At 39.9% G+C, this 18,516-nt stretch overlaps 1 protein-coding gene across 9 annotated transcripts in view; it reads left to right on the top strand.

Moving 5' to 3' along the window:
• Nucleotides 1-18,516, top strand: part of LOC129186743 (citron rho-interacting kinase-like) — a 39,848-nt gene that overhangs the window by 5,979 nt on the left and 15,353 nt on the right. For 4 of the 9 annotated variants that reach the window (XM_054785304.1, XM_054785307.1, XM_054785306.1 and 1 more), the window contains exons 6-24: nt 180-322; nt 532-625; nt 705-911; nt 1,258-1,411; nt 2,460-2,649; nt 5,497-5,602; nt 6,053-6,196; nt 6,548-6,667; nt 12,179-12,349; nt 12,437-12,490; nt 12,567-12,620; nt 12,794-12,934; nt 13,076-13,204; nt 13,626-13,721; nt 13,802-13,918; nt 15,672-15,781; nt 16,125-16,299; nt 17,986-18,183; nt 18,308-18,361. In XM_054785304.1, coding sequence (XP_054641279.1) covers nt 180-322; nt 532-625; nt 705-911; nt 1,258-1,411; nt 2,460-2,649; nt 5,497-5,602; nt 6,053-6,196; nt 6,548-6,667; nt 12,179-12,349; nt 12,437-12,490; nt 12,567-12,620; nt 12,794-12,934; nt 13,076-13,204; nt 13,626-13,721; nt 13,802-13,918; nt 15,672-15,781; nt 16,125-16,299; nt 17,986-18,183; nt 18,308-18,361 — 2,457 coding nt within the window. Of the gene's footprint in view, nt 1-167; nt 323-531; nt 626-704; nt 912-1,257; nt 1,412-1,540; nt 2,650-5,496; nt 5,603-6,052; nt 6,197-6,547; nt 6,668-12,178; nt 12,350-12,436; nt 12,491-12,566; nt 12,621-12,793; nt 12,935-13,075; nt 13,205-13,625; nt 13,722-13,801; nt 13,919-15,671; nt 15,782-16,124; nt 16,300-17,985; nt 18,184-18,307; nt 18,362-18,516 lie in introns of those variants that run through there. The other 5 variants (XM_054785305.1, XM_054785312.1, XM_054785309.1 and 2 more) reach the window with 3 other exon arrangements.

The following is an 18,516-nucleotide window of genomic DNA, read 5'->3' on the forward strand; positions in this document are numbered from 1 at the left end:
AGAGTAGTGCTTTGATGTACTCCGACACGTGGTTCTACAGTTGCATATTCTAAATATAGTCCCGCTTATGGGCATTTAGAATGTATCATCAGCATATGAGGCTGGTTATTTTATTTTCCATATTAAAACCAAGTTGTATGTTGTTTTCGTTTTCTGACTGCATGTAGTTATGTGTTTAGGCAATGGAGTACTTGCCAGGTGGTGACCTTCTGTCTCTGCTCAACCGATACGAGGACCAGTTTGATGAGTCCATGGCGCAGTTCTATTTGGCTGAGCTGGTGGAGGCCATTCATGCTGTTCACCAGCTGGGCTATGTCCACAGGTGAGGTCTTAATTGATAAATTGTGACGTTTTCATAGCATAGCAAGCAGTGCGAGGTCGTAAAACACTAAATGGACAGGACAAATGTAGCATTCTAACTTGTGTCATGTAAGTGCAAATTGTAATGCAAGAAAAATGCTTTTCACAAATGGGGCAACAACCAGCCCTGTAAAAACAATACCCAATCTCTTCTAAAAATAACCTTTGCAGGGATGTCAAGCCAGAGAACGTTCTCATTGATCGGACTGGTCACATTAAGCTGGCAGACTTTGGGTCAGCCGCCAGGCTCACATCTAACAAAACAGTAAGTGGATGATCAAGTTTGCTTAATGTATTAATGTCACCATTGTTGACAAGCGCATTTTTGATTTCTCTTCTTCCAGGTGACAGCCCCCACAGTGCCTGTGGGAACCCAAGACTTCCTCTCTCCTGAGGTCTTGGCAGCCATGAATGGAAGCCCTCACAGCACCTACGGGGTGGAGTGTGACTGGTGGTCGCTCGGGATCATAGCCTATGAGATGATCTATTCAAGTTTGCCTTTCTCTAAAGGCACATCAACGAGGACTGTCCACAACATCCTCAACTATCAGGTTCTTAAAGTTTGACAACACCCTGGATTTTTCAAAATCCAACTATTGGGACACACTTCTTAGATTTGGCGATCAGATATTGGGCTCGATCCCCCCTGACTCTTGTTGTGGTGCGCTCACACTGGACCAGTGCTATTGTACTGTACCGGGCTTTGGCGCAATTAAACGTTATAATATAGAATAGACCAATATTCCCACAGCTTCAAAAAGGTGTTTTACTCCATATTTTCTTTCAGTTTTAGTTCATGTACGGTACAGTAGGTGTAATGGACAGATGTCTGTATATGTTGTCCATTTAGGGTATGACATAATAACTAAACTTTTGGTATATTTTGTTTGGCTTTAGCAGTTTCTGAAGATTCCAGTGGAGCCGCGTGCGAGTAAACCGTTTGTAGACCTGTTGCAGAGCTTGCTGTGTGGAGCTCAAGAGCGTCTGGGATTTCAGGGTCTCAGGTGCCACTCATTTTTCTCCAGTGTGGACTGGAACAATTTACGACAAGGTGAGGAGGCTGTCCCTGTGAATCTTGTGTTAGCGTTCTTATTTTTGCCCCAAACAACACTTAACATTGGGAACATGGTATGAGTGTGTCGACTTGAGTTCCTCACTAACAGCAGACCTTGCATTGCAAGATGTTGGCAAAGCACCATCTATTTCTGAGGAGAACCAGGCAGGAAGCAAAGTGAATGAGTCCTGCAACTCTTCAATGCCAGATCGATTTTTGGCCATCAGATTTGCAACGAAAGCCGATGCTTCTTTGAATAAAGAAAAAAAGGACACTGAAGAGGCTGACATTTTCAGCTGAGCGTTTGTGAGAAAAATCACACGCATAGCATTCACACTTAGGGACATTTTCAGTCAAGCGTGGTCACATTAGGACAGACAACAATGCTGAGATTCCCAAGTGTGTACGCTATGCGAAAGGCCTCATGTCTTCAGATGAATCAACACTTTATTTTTGGTATTCTGACATTATTAACAAACATTGATATGCCGGTCCTCTCCTCTCTTCTTCTAGAACATTCTCATCTGCACTGAATTTTAATGTTGTTGTCTGTTTAAAATCCACAGTACCATCACTGGCATCGACTGTGGTGCAATGTTTGGAATTATATTATTGTCTGTGAAGATTAGAAGACTACTTTTTTATATCAGGAAGAATTATTCACTTTTTTATTTAGTTAATCGAAACTATGAGAAGAAGAGAGACTGCTATACGTGAATGTAAAATTCCTCCCTATATATTTGTAACTAAATGCCGACTGAGCTTTATGCTTCCACTGTGGTTTAAGATGAGAAGCTTGCTTTGCTGCAGTGAGAGAGGGTGAGTGAGTGAGCGAGCAAGACGAGGGAGGGACAGAGGCAGCATGTGCATCAACGTGCGACTTACCGCACTCTAGGCGCACACCGCTCTGCTAGGTTCCTCCTCCCCTCCGTTTTTCCTGTCTTCCCCCTCTTCCCCCCTCCCCTTTTTAAACTAGCCTCTCTGCCACGGCAAACATTTTCCTTGCCCTTTTTCACTCCCTCCTCTAAATCTTTCCCCTCTGCAGTTCTCCCTCCGTTCGTTCCTGCTTTGCATGCTGAAGATGACACCTCTAATTTTGAGGAGCCGGAGCAGGCAGTCCCCCGGCCAGCCTCAGCATCCAAGCGAGGAGCTCCCCCAGTGGGCTTCCAGGGCAAGGATCTCCCCTTTCTAGGATGGTTCTTCAGCAGAGCACTGACAACATTGGCCAAAACCGAGTAAGTCCAGTCTATCAGTCTGTTAACTATGTATTTGTTGGCTTTTTTCCCCCCACCGCAAACACACCCCCTATTTTTCCTGTGGACCCCCCAAATGCACCTTTTGTTAATTAAAGACCCCATGCTACCATTGGATACTGCTCTGCCTCCAGATTCCTCATTACCTCGGCAACGAATTCCAGGCAGCCGTGTTTTAAGTGACCCATAGTCTTGTGTTGGGCAGTTTGTCGTTAGTGTCATGCCTGTTGGAGCTTGTAGTGGCTTGAATGAGGCAGAATGAAACAAGGGGGTCCACACAATTGCGTGTGTGTGTGTGTGTGTGTTTTTAGCACATGTAGTTGATGTGATGCCCACAAAGAACAAGTTATTGGCCCAGATGCTATGAGCTGGTGTTATCTTGCCGTCTGTGCTGATTGGTATGCAGCTGAGTGTGTCAATGAGGTTCGCTGAGAGGTGGAACCCCACTCACACACACACACGCACACACACACACATGCACAGCGACATTCTCACCCTGTCTGCTGTGTTGTGTTATCTCCGCCTGTGTTGTGCTGCTTAATGGCATCCTGAATACAGCATGGGTTTTTGGGACCATAATGATCCCTGATGGTGTTTGACTTCTCAACCGCTGGTAATATTCCAAAAAGACATGTATGATTCCTGCTGCCACCAGGTTGATGATGCTGGATACTGCGGCTCATGGCAGCTGCATAAAGGGGGGAAAAGGCGTTAACAGATTAGACAGCAAAAGGGATGAGAGCTGAGATTGGGAGAGAGAATCTATTTCTATGGTGACTACCGTGATGTGTTTTTCTCCCCCAAATACCCACCCCCATCCTTACGCTGCTGCTTATTTCTCCTTCTTTAAATGTCTTTGCCCCTTGCTATTACACCAGCATTCATAAATTCATGGTGTTTCTCTAAGATATTCATGTCTTTTGCTTTAGTAATTGATTGAGTGGAGAACAGCGCTCCGAGGAGGTGTCTCGTTTGTGTGTGGGCACATGCATATGCGTATGGGCTGTCTTCCTTGCGTTGCCACAAAAAAATAAATAACATTAACCAGAGAAAGCTGGGCATAATTAAATGTCAATAGTGTGTTTTGGGGGTTTGTGGAATCCTCCTTTTGTTGTCATTTTTGTTTTGAATGCATTTGACTGCTCATTAGTACAACTCAACAAAATCCCTGAAGCAGCATGCCTCAAACTCTCACAGATATCGTCTGTGCTTTAGTGGTTTCAATTAATTTTTGCAGTGCAGTTCCTATGCAGTTTTAGGCTCCTCTGTGAATATCTGCTTTTTCAAAGAATGTTTAGGCAGAAATTTGAAATTCATAAGAATAAGAGCAGTTATCACTGTTAAAGACTTTTAAGGATTTTTTATTTTTTTTTTACACATTTATGAATGGGAATTGGAGCGACAATGTGTACGTTCAAAGCTGTGTAGAAAACGATCCAACATTTGAATTGCAAGCTCAAAATAACGTGGCCATTAGGTCAAATTGACATGAATGGACACAACCAGATGGCCCCGGTGACAGCTTTCATAGCCCCCCAGGGAGTGATCCCTGACCATGGAGGAGATCAACTGAATTTTCAGTGTTCCCAATAACTCCCACCTATCCTCAAGGGGCTAAAACTGCCTTAATTATTTTTTTAATCCAACAGTAAATAGCAATATATTGTTGTTGTTGCGCCATACCAAAGTCAACCATGCATTTATAGACCTGATATGTCTACCCTAGCTTGATTTGGGTTAAATTGTATAATTGTATGTGCTCATTTAATGCAGTCATTTTCATACTCCCACTAAAATGTATGTAAAAGAAATGTCAGTCACTGTAAAGCCTTTGGTGGAAAATAAAATTAAAATATAGTTTCCAAATCATGATTTCACAATACAGTACATGTGTTTTTAAGTTTGATTAAAAAACTGTTGACATAACAAACACTTGGAGACGATGACAAGGATTACAGTACATTAAAATGGTTTTGTGTTTTATGCTTTCATTTTCTACAAAGGGCTTGCATGTTCATGAGTGTGTTTCTTACAGTACTGTTATGCCTTTCACACTGATTCCTTCCAGCAGCAACTCAGCACGGTCTGATCATTTATTTATCCTCCACCAGGAGATACACAACAATTTACATATTCAGCTATGAAGAGTGTATTATTAAATGCCTTTTTTTTCCTCTACCTGCAATACATTTTGACTGATATCCTCTAATCCACATTCATTGATGTGTGATTGATTGATTGATTGATTGATTTCTATGCTGCTCATCCTGTTGAGGGGCATCTAGAGCCTATTCCAGAGGATTTAGGGTGGAATACACCCTGCACTGACCAGTTGTCAGTCTCAAGGCTATTTACATTCACATTCACTTTCTATGGGCAGTTAGCAGTATTCAAGCAATACGTGTTTTTGTAGCGTGTGAGAAATCTAGAGTACACAAGAAAACCATGTAAACTCCCCAAGAAAAGCCCAAGCCAAGAAGCCAACCCACACCTTGCTCTGTGACAGCAATGCTAACCAATGTGTCAGTGGGCTGCCTTTCTTTATTATATTTGGCAAAATAAACCACAAAATTATTATCAAATATACAGTAAAAGACAATGTCATCTTAAAAACATCATGATTGCGTTGTTTATTGGAATCTATTATATGGTGCCAATGTACCTAATGTTGTGGCTGGTGAGTGTAGTACAGTATACATGTTTTTTCAGACAATAGCTTGCGTTTCAAGGGGATGTCGTTTAGTGTGGGGATTAATATGATCGTAATGCTGTATGCGGTCGTGTGGTTGTTTAGGTTACTAAGAACTATTGATGTGTTATTTGCTCCAGGGCAGTGTCTGCAGGCCTCAACTCTCCTGCAAAGACCAACTCCATGGAAAAGAAACTTCATATTAAAAGCAAGGAATTACAAGAAACCCAAGACAAATGTCACAAGGTGAGACTTCTTCTTCCATTAATGCTTCCCAAAATGTTTTGTATTAGGCTTTTGTGACAAACAATGAAATATGACAATGCAGAATACTTTGTCATTGTGAAAATGTTTTTTCCCCTGATTTTACATATTGAAGAATTGTGTAAATCACCAGATATCTTAATTGTGTGGCAGATCAGGCAAGCTTCTGCTGCTGTATTAGCCAATCATTTTTTTAATATGTGAGAACGTCAGTGGTTCTTGACACATTCTCAGTTGGATAAAAAATACATTTCCTTTCAGTGGGGTTTGCTGGCTTTGCTGTTTCCCATCACGTCTTTGAGTTAACTGTATTTACATTTTCACATCATTATTATTGCAGTGGTCAAATCTCTAGAAGCCCGATTTGTCTTCCAGTAATAATATGTTTGAATCAATCAATACAGAGCCATTTATTGAGTCTTGTCTATTCAGATGGAGCAGGAGATTTCCAGGTTCCAACGTAAAATGACTGACCTGGAGTCAGTGCTCCACCAGAAAGATGTGGAGCTGAAGGCCTCTGAGACGCAAAGGAGTATCCTCGAGCAAGACCTCGCCACCTACATCACCGAGTGCAGCGTGAGTCATACAACGCACAACTCTGAATCCCTCCAGGCATTCTGTGCATGAGTTTCACAAACATTCTCTGATATGGCCTTGGCAAAAGCCCAGTTATGTCAGTAAAATCTCTTAATTTTCAGAAGTCTTGCTGCTTGCACAAACCAAGCAGCTCTCGACTGTCAAACACATAATTCTGAAAAGTGAAGTTGGGAGCTACTGTATATCAATCAGACACGGAACACATCTTTAAATTAAGACTCCATTAAAATAAAACCTTCAAAACAAATTATGCCTCTTTCACAAAATGTTGTACTTTTGTGCCATGTACGAAATAAATAAAAATATATTTTCTCTATGCTGTGTTTGCAGAGCCTAAAGAGAAGCCTGGAGGAGGCACGCGTGGAAGTCTCCAGAGAGGATGACAAAGCCATGCAGCTGCTGCACGACATCCGAGAACAGAGCAACAAGCTACAGGAAATTAAAGAGCAAGTACGTATAGTATACTAATCCCTCGCTTATTGCAGTGAATTGGTTCCAGGCCCGGCCGTGATAAGTGAATTTCCACAAAATAGGATTCCTTATTTATAAATCATATATTTTTGTAGTTAGTGGGGGTATTCCAGTACAACTGTTTCACTTCCGATCCGATTCTGATATTGCAGCTTTGAATATCATCTGATACCGATATCGGTCCGATATCATCACAGACCATACATACTTTTATTACTTGTTTAGTAGCATGTAATGTTAGAAAAGGCTTGATCAAGTGATATTACTAAAACAGGGGTTAATAGCAACAGTAGGTAAGAGAAAAACTGAACCATTTACTTTTTGATGCATCTGGTGTATATTTTTATCGACAATGAAGCGAGGCTCAATGTGCTGAATGACGCGTTTAAACCCGACATTATGCACCACCAACAGAGGCTAGCTCTTACCTGTTACAGCCAATGACTTTTTGCCGTTCCGTGGAAGTTTCACAAGCTTAGCAAATATTTCAAACAGCGGTGGATGTTTCAGGATGTTTCCTTCTTCAAATGCACAATGAGATTGCTTGTAGTAAACTTCCCGGGTTTTTCCAGCACGGGAAAGTTGTGCATGACAAGTCTTGCATTCAGCTGCAACATCTTTTTCAGACTTTAAAGAAAAACACAGCCACACAGCTGACTTCACTCCTACTCTATGCTAAACACGCTAGCACACGCTGTTGTGATCAAGTGGGTTTTGCATGCCGAATAGACGGTCTGCTAGGCAGAAGTGGTGGTGAAGAGTCTGGAATGGACTGCTTGTATCGGAGTGCCAATATCGGAGATTTTAGATATAATCCAATATATATATATTTTTTTTGGCTGATATCGGACCGATATCAATATCGGATCGGGACACCCATATTGGTTAGAACAGAGGTCATCAACCCGTCGATCTTTGGAACTTTGCCGGTCAATGGCGAGAATGTTAGGAAAATGTGGCTCTTTAGGGCTGACTGTTATAATGCATTGACCATCCCCTCTCTCCTCTACCACCACTGCTCGCCCACGGCACTGAGTCAACAGGCCAAATAGAGTTTAGAATTTGCTCATAGAGCCGACACCACAAGCCCGACCCCGATGAAGAGCCACAAGGTTCATGGCCGAGACCAGGGATCGTAGCCTTAGGGTTAGCGCATAGAAAACCTGTTTACGACCTTCTACATACGTTTTTTAACATTATTAGAGCCCTCGAGACATGACCTCACACCCCTATAGTCAACTTCACACTTGTATTACCCAATATAGCAGACATAATAACAGAAACTGGGAGAGCACTGGGAGAGTTCTTTCTTGTACTTTTCTGGACAGTGTACTTCTGCTGTTGCTATTGTCTCATCAGTGTAACCTTACTGCCACCTCGTGACCAGTGTAGAACACTGCATATTACGTCTTTGAATGAGTCTTCTGAATGCCTTATACAGTCATGGAAAAAATGATTAGACCACCCTTGTTTCTTCAGTTTGTTGTTCATTTTAATGCCTGATACAACTAAAGGTACCTGTGTTTGGACAAATATAACCATGACAAGAAAAACAGCTCATAAGAGTTACATTTTTTGGCAGTACAATGCTACAGCCATTCATGTAAGAACTTAAGTGATTTTGGTTATTATCAAGTAAACCATGGAGGTTGCTAGATATCAGCTCTTAAATGAAAGTCTTATGAGCTATATTTGTTATCATCATTATATTTGTCCAAACAAACGTGTCTTTAGTTGTACCAGGCATTCAAATGGATCAATAAACAGAAGAAACAAAGGTGGTCTAATCATTTTTTCCATGACTGTATTTGTATTTTCGTTCATTTTGCCATTTTTATAATAGTTATTATAATTAATATCATAATCTCATTAACCACAAAATAGCAATATTTGATTTTGAAAAACTGTCATAGAGCCATGAAAATGAAACCATAAAGTGTCGAGAGACGACTGTAGTGGTTCCTATGGTAGAATCATCAGCTTCTGGTTTTTTTTTTTTTTCTGGCTCCGTTATTAATGCTAACAAAATTAAAAGATGACTAGTGCAAAAGGGAAAATCACTCCGTCCATGTGGGGAGTAGCTGCTATGTTTTACTGCACTATTTAACAGCAGTGAGATTGCTGTAGACGCCGTGTACTTGTATTCTATGTCAGCTTTACTCAGACAGGGCTGTGGATTTCCTTGTTCTAAGTAATAAAGGTCATCCCTGCAGATGGCGTCTCTGCAATACCGAAATGGAGGCTTTGATCAGTAATCAAGACAGTCACTGACTGTCCTGTCCAGGAAACGATGGGCACAATGAATATGTTGCACATTAATGATAAATGATCTGTCGTTAATAATGTCAACATTAGGGTCATTTTCACAGGGTTAAACAAGAAATGCATTAATTAACTTTAAATACCTTTCTCTAGGTCTTTTCTTCCTCTCATTATCTGTCAAGTGCCAACAGGGCAATCAGGCAATTTCGGTGCACGTTTTTCAAAATAAAGCATAGCGAAATGTAATTATGATATTTGATATTGATATTTGAGATTTGATTTGATATTTTATTTCAACCTAATTGTGGTCAATATGTAAATAATAGGCTATACATGTACTGTATCTATATAGCAGGGGTGCTCACACTTTTTCAGCCTGTGGGCTACTTTTAATACGACCGTGTCCCAAAGATCTACTGCACCTCCTACTACAAAGAGAATACATTTATTTATAAATATGACTATTTATGTACATTGTACGTGTATATCAGGGGTGTACACACTTTTTCAGCATGCACGTTACAAATCAAAATTATCTGCCTCTTACTATAAAAAACTTATATATAAAATCTAACAGGTAAACTGTGAAACTACTATACTAAATACTAATGCTTAGTATTTCACATTCACAGTTTCAAAATTTACAGGGCATCAAAATAGTTCATATCATTCAATAATTCACAATTAAAATCAATATGGCAATAAACATAAGTACGTATAATTCCTCAATAGTTGTGTACATAATCGCAGTAATATTTCAGTCAAAATAACTACGTAGCGGTCATTATGCACACGGTTCACGTATTATGTCCAGTTAGCATTTGCTATCAAACATGACAAATTCTGTATAAGATAAATGAAAATGATTATGCAAAAGACAATGCAGCCAAAGTCAAGGCAACACATTAAAAGGGTTTCAGCAACAGGCACATTTTCCAGTTCATCGTGAAATAATAGTTTCATCAACAGACACACAGTTTATGACGCGAAGTGCAACCATGAAACAATTCCCTTTTTTTCTACATAACTAACCGCTACAGGTGAGCACACAACTATTGTTATAGATATAGGCATCTTACCACAGAGTTCATTGATCTAATAATAAAGATGAAAGTTGCATTATCCGTGCGTGGCTGCAGACATCTGTTCTCCACGTTTTTGTCGCGGAGGCACAACAGCGAATCAGGACGGGTCTTAATGTCAGCTGACTGATGTCACGTGACATCTACAAAGTGACCCACACTACCTTCGCGATCGCTGTGATGAGTACACATAGCATATATGTCCATTCGTTCAATGTATTACTTGCATTATATTGTTTTCGTGTAAAAAAAAAACCCCAAAAAAACAAAAAACAACAATACATTTTCAAGGTCTGGCGGCTTTTATTTTGGCGTGGCGGTGCGCCACCATCAAATGCATGTAGCAGAAACCCTGAAATTATTATAAAAGGTTTTGTGTTTTCCGTCTGATCTTTGATTTGGATTCTGTGGAGATGAGCAATCATTGCTGCAGAGCACTGCAGCGTCTATAGCTCACTGCACAATGAAACAATGTCAGCACATCTTTGTCAGTAAAGCAATGAGCACTCTCTTCTTCCAGGCTGTTCCAAACATGCCTCTGAAACAATTTTTCAGAGGGATGTAAATGCACATAAACCATTTAACACCTGTGCAATACATTCAGCTCCTTATCATGCAACACAATGTGGCAACAGAAAGGTTTCGTCGTGGAAAGTCAAGTGGTTTTTTTTGGTGGCATATCGTAAGGAATAAGGATGTACTCATTGTTTGCAGTGGTGTGCAACAGCTGAATAATACTTTGGATATTTTGGTCATCATATTTGGCTACACAAGACGGGAAAAACTAGATGATGGCAATGTCTGAAGGCAATGCGTGTGAATGCTTAAGCAGTATGAGGAGATGAAAGGAAAAACAGAAATGAGCAAGAAAGGCGTGAGTGTCAAAATGGAAGTGTTTAGGACAGGGGGGGGAAAAAACAGCGGAATCACCCAGAAAAAAGTAGAGCAAGCGATTGCAAAGCCTTAATGAATAGTATGGTAGCGCTAAGTGTCTGCAAATGTTAATACTTGAAAATATAAAAAAATGCTACTATGCTAATGTTAGAATGCTAGCGCTAACACCTAACATGACAGCGCTAAGTGTTTGTATAAGTTTCTACTCATGACAATGGATAAAATGTTACTATGCTAATGTTAGCCTGCAGAACCTAGCATGATAGCGCTGAGTGTTTGTCAGTGTTAATATTAATAAAAATGGCTAAAATTGCCACTATGCTAATGTTAGCACATTTAACATGATAGCACAAAGTGTTTATATGAGTTCTACTTGTAAAAACGGTAAAAATGCTACTATTATAATGTTAACATGCTAATGTTTGCATGCAACACCTAGCATGATAATGCTAAGTGTCTGCATATGTTGATACTCTGGCAGAAAATGCTACTTTGCTAATGTTAACGTGCTAGCAATACTAACTGCTGGCAAGCTAACATGTAGCATGATAGTCTAATTTACTAGGAACGCTAAACGTCCTGATTGAGTGAGTTGTGCATTTTGAAGTTGGAATGGTTGAACTCGGTTGAGAAATGTGGCAGCAGTAACAATTGTTTTTACAGAAAGGTGGGAATTTTGCATGAAGCGAAAATTTTTGTTATGTGAAAAACAGGTAGCCTGAATGTCCTGAACATATTTAACAGTTTGATGTTGAAATGGCTTGAATGAATTGAGAAATCTGGACATTGAAAGAAATCTTAGAAGAAGAGGAAGTAGTGTTAGAAAAAAATAAATGTGCGAATGGTGGAAGTTTGAAAAGTGGCCCATTCATTTTCAATAGGAAAAATGTTTAATTTTTTGAAAATCTGGGAAGGTTTCGAAATATCTGAATAGATAGCAAACTATTACCAAATGAGCTGAAGGATTTGATGCTGGATTGGTATGAATCGGTTGAAAAATGAAGGAGTTAGAGGACATAAAACGGCGAAATAAGAATGATCAAAGCACCTGGTTAGAATTTTATAAGAAGCATTCAGGCAGTTATTTTGTTAATAGTAATTGCTAATACTGACTGACATGATCAGTCAAAACTGAACAATATTATATGTTTCATCGGACGTTGTTAGAGTATGCTGCTGTGCCTGATGTCGTGTCCAGTGAGCCTAGTGTGTTTCCCTGTCAATGATGACAGCGTGTGGTCTATCTTGTTAGGAGTACCATGCACAGCTGGAGGAGATGCAAGTGACCATCAGGCAGCTGGAGGAGGACCTGTCAGCTGCCCGGCGCCGGAGTGACCTCTACGAATCTGAACTTAGAGACTCAAGACAAACAAGCGAGGAGCTCAAACGGAAGGCGGTGGAGTACCAGCAGAGAATCCAGAAGGTGCGCTTTGACAGAAATGTGCTGTTCTTGTCCTGTGCTACTGCAGGTATGGGAAATTGGGTAAAATCAATCATATTTTGTTCATAGGCCAAAGAGCAGGGTAAAGCAGAGGTGGAGGAGCTTCTCTCCAAACTTGAAAAGGTAATGTGACATTTTGTAAGATGTGTGCATTGTGCTGGAGTTGTAATGATTATTAACTGTTTGTTTAATTCTCAAGACTAATTCGGAACAACAGGTGAAAATCCAAGAGCTCCAGGACAAACTGTCAAAGGTACATTTATTTGTTCTTAATTATTATTCCTAATTTAATGCGTCGATTGTTTTATAATCATATTATAGCTTATTTTGGTTTTGACATTTTTATATTTGAGTGCATCAGAAACTTTTCTGGAGCTGTGTCTAGTAATACACTTAGTAGCCTTTGACCCCCTTGACTTCCCTCAGGCAGTGAAAGCAAGCACAGAAGCCACTGAACTGCTGCAAAATGTCAGGCAGGCCAAGGAACGTCTGGAACGAGACCTGGAACGCTTGCGAGGCAAAACGGACTCTAGTGACACGCTCAAACGGCGCCTGAGAGAAACAGAGGTAGCACATTAGACAAAAATGCACCTTGTTTTTTTACTTTGAAATATAAATGTTCGACATGTCATGTTACTATGGTTATACCGCTCCAACTTCTTTACTTTAGCAGCCGCTTGGCCTTATGTTCTCATTTTGCTGTGTAAGCAGGAGGGCAGGAAGACCCTAGAAAACCAGGTAAAGAGGCTGGAGATGGTTGAGCGGCGGGAGAATAAGCTGAAAGATGACATTCAGACCAAATCCCAGCAGATCCAGCAGATGGCTGAAAAGATCCTGGTGAGAGAGCTACAGATAAGACTTCCTTAATACTCTTCACCACTCCACCCCTAATTTCACCCCCTGCCCATCCATCCCTCCTACTCATCCAGACCTCTTGCAGTTTGTCTTCATTGCTCCTTTCTAAGAGCTCATAGTAGTGCACTACATGTGTTAGCTAGCTCAGCCCTCATAAATGGCAGCTTATCAACTAAGTACATAGAACACAGCTTTTAACCTGTGTCACCATGAACAGGCGCCACCGTCTTGTGGATTTACAACTTTTCTATGTATGTACAGTACTTACTTTATTTTGATTGTAAGTTTTTGTCGTTGGTTGCATCAGTGACATCTGTGAATGAGGATATGCTTGTTGAATGAATTAAGTTTACACATTGTTGTTATTTTTATAAACCCCCTTTTTTAACCCTATTTATTCCAGGAACTGGAGGACCACTTGAGGGATGCTCAGTCTACAGCACAGAGGATGGAAACCCAGCTCGTCCAAAAGGAGAGACTTTATGAGGACAAAATTAAGGTACAGTAGTCCTATGATTACACTGATTGCTTAATTGATACTAGTATTAAGTATACATCCACCTACTCTGTCTGATCAAGGTTCTGGAAGCCCAAATGAAGGTAGACCTGGCGGACAAAGAGAGCCTTGAGGCTAGAAGAGCGCAGCAAGAAGAGGAGTCAAGAGAGAACTGCAAACTTATCAGTGAGCAGAAAGCGGTAAGAAATATTGCATGCTTTTAAAATAATTGCTTTCTAGGTTTTTCACATAAATCACATGTTATATGCAGATAAACCAAACCAATGTTGCAGTCATCGCTAAGCAGATCTGGTGCACAATGTATGTACTGTATGTATGTACCTGTTTGATGATAATAATAAGAATAATAGTAATCATAAGAATAATACATTGCATTTATGTAGTGCTTTTGTAAATACTCAAAGACATAAAAAAATACATGTCTGTGTAATGAATCAGAATGTCATACAATGCTTTGTTGTTTATATACAGGGGTTATTCAAAAAGAATGAACCGATTTTGTGACGCATTGCTTCAGTTCTCAAGCATCGTCATGGAATGAGGCAGTGACTATTTGAGAGAGGAATTTTTTATTTTTTAAATGGCTGCCCAGGCGCGCTGTGGTCGATTCGCTTCATTCTTCCAGCAATGTCGGTGAGAAGGGGGCCCAAGACCTTGCTCTTGGTGCTTGGCCTGCGGGATCCCCAGACCTCACCATGTGTGATTGTTATTTATTTATAAAAAAATTTTTAAATTGTGGGGATATGTAAAAGATCTTGTTTATTTTCCACTGTTACCCATTAACATTGATAACCTTAAACATCAAATGACAACAGCCATCAACTCAGTGGATCGTGATATGCTGATACGCGTCTAGCAGGAATTCTCTTATCGCATTGATGTTGCCAGTGCAGCAAGTTGGGGCCACATTGAACACTTTTAAGACAGGAAATAAGATTTGATTGTGAGTAGAATACTTGTGGCTAGGCTGGAGTTTTCTATTGCGTTTCCTTAATAAAATATTGCGTAATTAAATAGCTTCATCCCTTTTGAATAACCCTGTATATGAAGCTCATATGGCGTGGAAATATAGAGATCAAATCATTGATAATTACTTGCTCTAGGCAGCGGGTTCAGTCACCTATTTTATACAGTATTTTTATTTATGCATTATTGTTTTGAATTTTTATATTGTCTTATATCTTAGGTACTCTTTCACAGGGATTTAAGCAACTAGTATATGTTACTATGTTCATTTTAATATACTGTATATTTTAGCTCTTAGAAATGGATATACTGTATTGTATGTCTTTTAATGATATCCATTAAGGGACAACAGATGTAAAATAGCAGTTACCCTTTTTATTTTATACACTAAAGTTCGTTAGTATACACTGTCCCATTCAAATATACAAATACACACCAACTAAAGGCAGCGTTAATTTTTATTATCCAACAATAGATGCAACTTTATTAAACATCATAGCAAAAATGGCAGCAATGTGTATTTTGGATGCCCTATGACATTGGTTGAGAATGGTGTTATGAAGACAAAACTTACTTTTCTTCTTTTTAAAATTAACAGCACTATTCAGTCTGTGTTTTCATGTATTGCTGTACACAATATATCACAATGGTTCAGATACACTTTGAAGACTGATTAAATTGTACTGTACATCATGATGCACTGTAAAGTCTGGGCTCAAGTCCTAATCTGGTTAATGTGGTAGAACTGAGGCAGCTAAGAAGCTTTTAGAGGTAGTCTTCTGACATTGACAGTAGAAGATTCAAGCAACACCTCTAAGGGAAGCTAAGAGGATTTTACAAGAGAAAAACCTTCTGATTCCTCTTCTGCCAATATACAGCACGTGCATGCCAGAACTCCCAGGATTTGGTACCAGTTGTGTTTTAATGTCATTTCCACCATCATATTGTGCTTCCCTCCACCTGCAGACCATTAACGCCATGGATTCTAAGATGAAAAACCTGGAGCAGCGTATTGCCGAGCTGTCAGAGGCTAACAAGCTCGCCGCTAACAGCAGCATCTACACCCAGAAGAATATGTGAGTTAACAAGGCCTTCTTACCACATTGCGCTTTCATAAGGGTCCCCACCCACGCTGACGCCATCTCCTCCTGCCTCCGGTCGCTTCACGGGTGTGCATTTACTTTTCTGTGCTCCCTTGTATGTGATGCAGCATGGCTCATGCTTCATACAGAAAATGCCACTTTAGCTCGTCTCTTAATCGATATTTTGCCTTTATTTGTTACACTGTATTTGCTGATTTTTTTTTGTTATACAACTGTTAATTGCATTTTTTTGTTGATTCTACTTGTACTCTAAAAATACAGTATATCTCTGCTTTCAGATAAATAGTATGATTGATGTCTGTTTTGTTTAATACAGGAAAGCCCAAGAGGAAATGATCTCAGAGCTGAGACAGCAAAAGTTCTATTTGGAGTCTCAGGCTGGCAAGCTTGAGGCTCAAAATGCCAAACTAGAGGAACACCTAGAGAAGATGAGTCAGCAAGAGCAGACCAAGAGGACCCGTTTAATAGAGCTGGAGAGCAGGTTGCGGGAGGTGAGGCAATGGGGAAAATGAAGCGCTGTGCAGAATGTTCCTGCTCAAGATTAAGTAAGGCTCTTTAAGTGGCACTGAGTGTAGCTTTACAATATTACTGTTCGCAAAGCCGATTGAGGCAGCTGATCGGCCATTGAGCTGATAGCCTTTTTAGATAAACAATTAATGTAAGACAGCAGTTCTGGCATAACAACAACTTTCTAGCTGAGTGAGATAAAATCACTATTCTGTCCCTAAGAATATGAATTCATTTGTAACTGATTGAGGGAAATAAGTACCGTAAGTTATCCACATGGAAAATGTGGCTTTGCACTTGGTAGAGAAACCAAGAACAGAGGTTAAATGTTTCCTGTAGTTGGTCATCTCAGGAGAGGTCCTAAGCAGACATACAGCTCCCCCTCCATGTTTGACAGTGGGCATGGTGTTGTTGGGGTCAGATTCAGCATTTCTCTGCCTCCAAACACATTAAGTCGAATTGATGACAAAGAGCAAATTTTTGGTCTCCTCTGACCACATCACATTCTCTCAAGGCTTGTCTGAGTCATTCAGGTATTCATTGATGAACTTCAGACAGGACTGTATGAAAGCCCAAAGTTCACCTCAAGTGTTGGCCTATGTTTGAACAAAAAAAAACACAGTATTGCTTTTTATTCATTATTTTTTTTAAAGGCTTTTTGTAATTCACTTTCTTCTGATGTAACCAGCAGACAAACTTTTGACTGGATGACACTTCTCTTCTTCCCCACTGAGAAGTGATACAAAGTCTGGCACTAATTGCTGGCTTCTCTGCTCCCGCAAACAAACACATGCTGTCCTGTTTCGCACGCATACATACACAAAGGTGCAAGCAAAAAAATATTCACCTGTCAAAACCACTCTTTTAGTGAGGATTTGCTTAACAATAAATTATTTTTTGATAGAGATATTACTGTTTAGGTAGAGTATGTTTATTTTCTAACAACTTATAATTTGGGTTTGCCACGATTTATACATCTGAGTGGGAGATTTTAAACAGCAGTGGTATATTAATTTTCCCTCTTCTTTTTTTATTCATTGTAGAGTTTACTTTCATTATCTAAATTCACTAACTTAACTAAGGGGTATCCCGATACAAGTTCTTCACTTCTGATACGATTCTGATATTGCAGCCTTGAATCAATCGGCCGATACGGACTTGATCCGTTATCATCACGAAGGGACTGCTTGTATCGGAGTGCCAATATCTAAGACTTTCGATGCAGATCGATTCTGTTTTGTTTGTTTGTTTGTTTGTTTGTTTTTTGCTGATATCGTACTGATATCCCATATCAATATCGGATCGGGACACCTATAAACATATTCCTTATACTGTATGTGTGTGTATATACACATAGACATCTTTGCAATAACACTAATTGTACCTGAAAATCTTAAAACAGGTGTGCAGACAATAAAAACATAAACAAATAACAGAAAATTAACCTAATTTGCTCCAAAAGGACTTTCTGTGGCTCATCTGTTTTCTAAAAGCTAACATCTGATATTGCCTTGTGTTTTTAAATTGTTCAGATGTTCAACAAACCTACCATCTGCTACTCTGGTCAGGTTACACCAAGTGTCTATAATTATATGCAAATATAATCTTTTTCAGGTACATAGTTGCAAAGCAATAAATACACATTTACCCTTGTTGTGTTTCCTTTCCAGATGGGCTTAGAACACGAAGAGGAAAAGCTGGAGATCAAGAGACAGGTGTCCGAGCTGACCCTCTCTCTGCAGGAGCGAGAGTCTCAAATAAGCAGCCTGCAGGCAGCTCGTCTTGCCTTAGAGAGCCAGCTGCAGCAAGCCAAGACTGAACTGGAGGAGACCACAGCTGAGGCCGAGGAGGAGATAACCGCTCTGAGGGTAAGACAGTTAGCATATTACAGTACAACAAAATAGCAACATCCTTCAAAAGTTAAGCAATCTCATGCAGGACATATACATTGTCATTTGTTTTTCCTCTTTGAAAATATTTTCTCTTACTCAGAATCACAGAGATGAAATTCAGCGAAAGTTTGATGCCCTGAGAGACAGCTGCTCGGTAAGTTCTGCTTTTGGATCACATAACTTACCGTAAATATGACATCTAATTTGTAATGTGTTACAAGTATTTGGAAAAACATAATTAACCTAGAACCACAGATACAGCTGTCATATCTTACTGTTTTGAATACTTCCAGGCTGGTGTTGTAGTGT

This window comes from Dunckerocampus dactyliophorus, chromosome 8 (assembly GCF_027744805.1).
Source record: "Dunckerocampus dactyliophorus isolate RoL2022-P2 chromosome 8, RoL_Ddac_1.1, whole genome shotgun sequence".
NCBI classification, from domain to species: Eukaryota; Metazoa; Chordata; class Actinopteri; order Syngnathiformes; family Syngnathidae; genus Dunckerocampus; species Dunckerocampus dactyliophorus.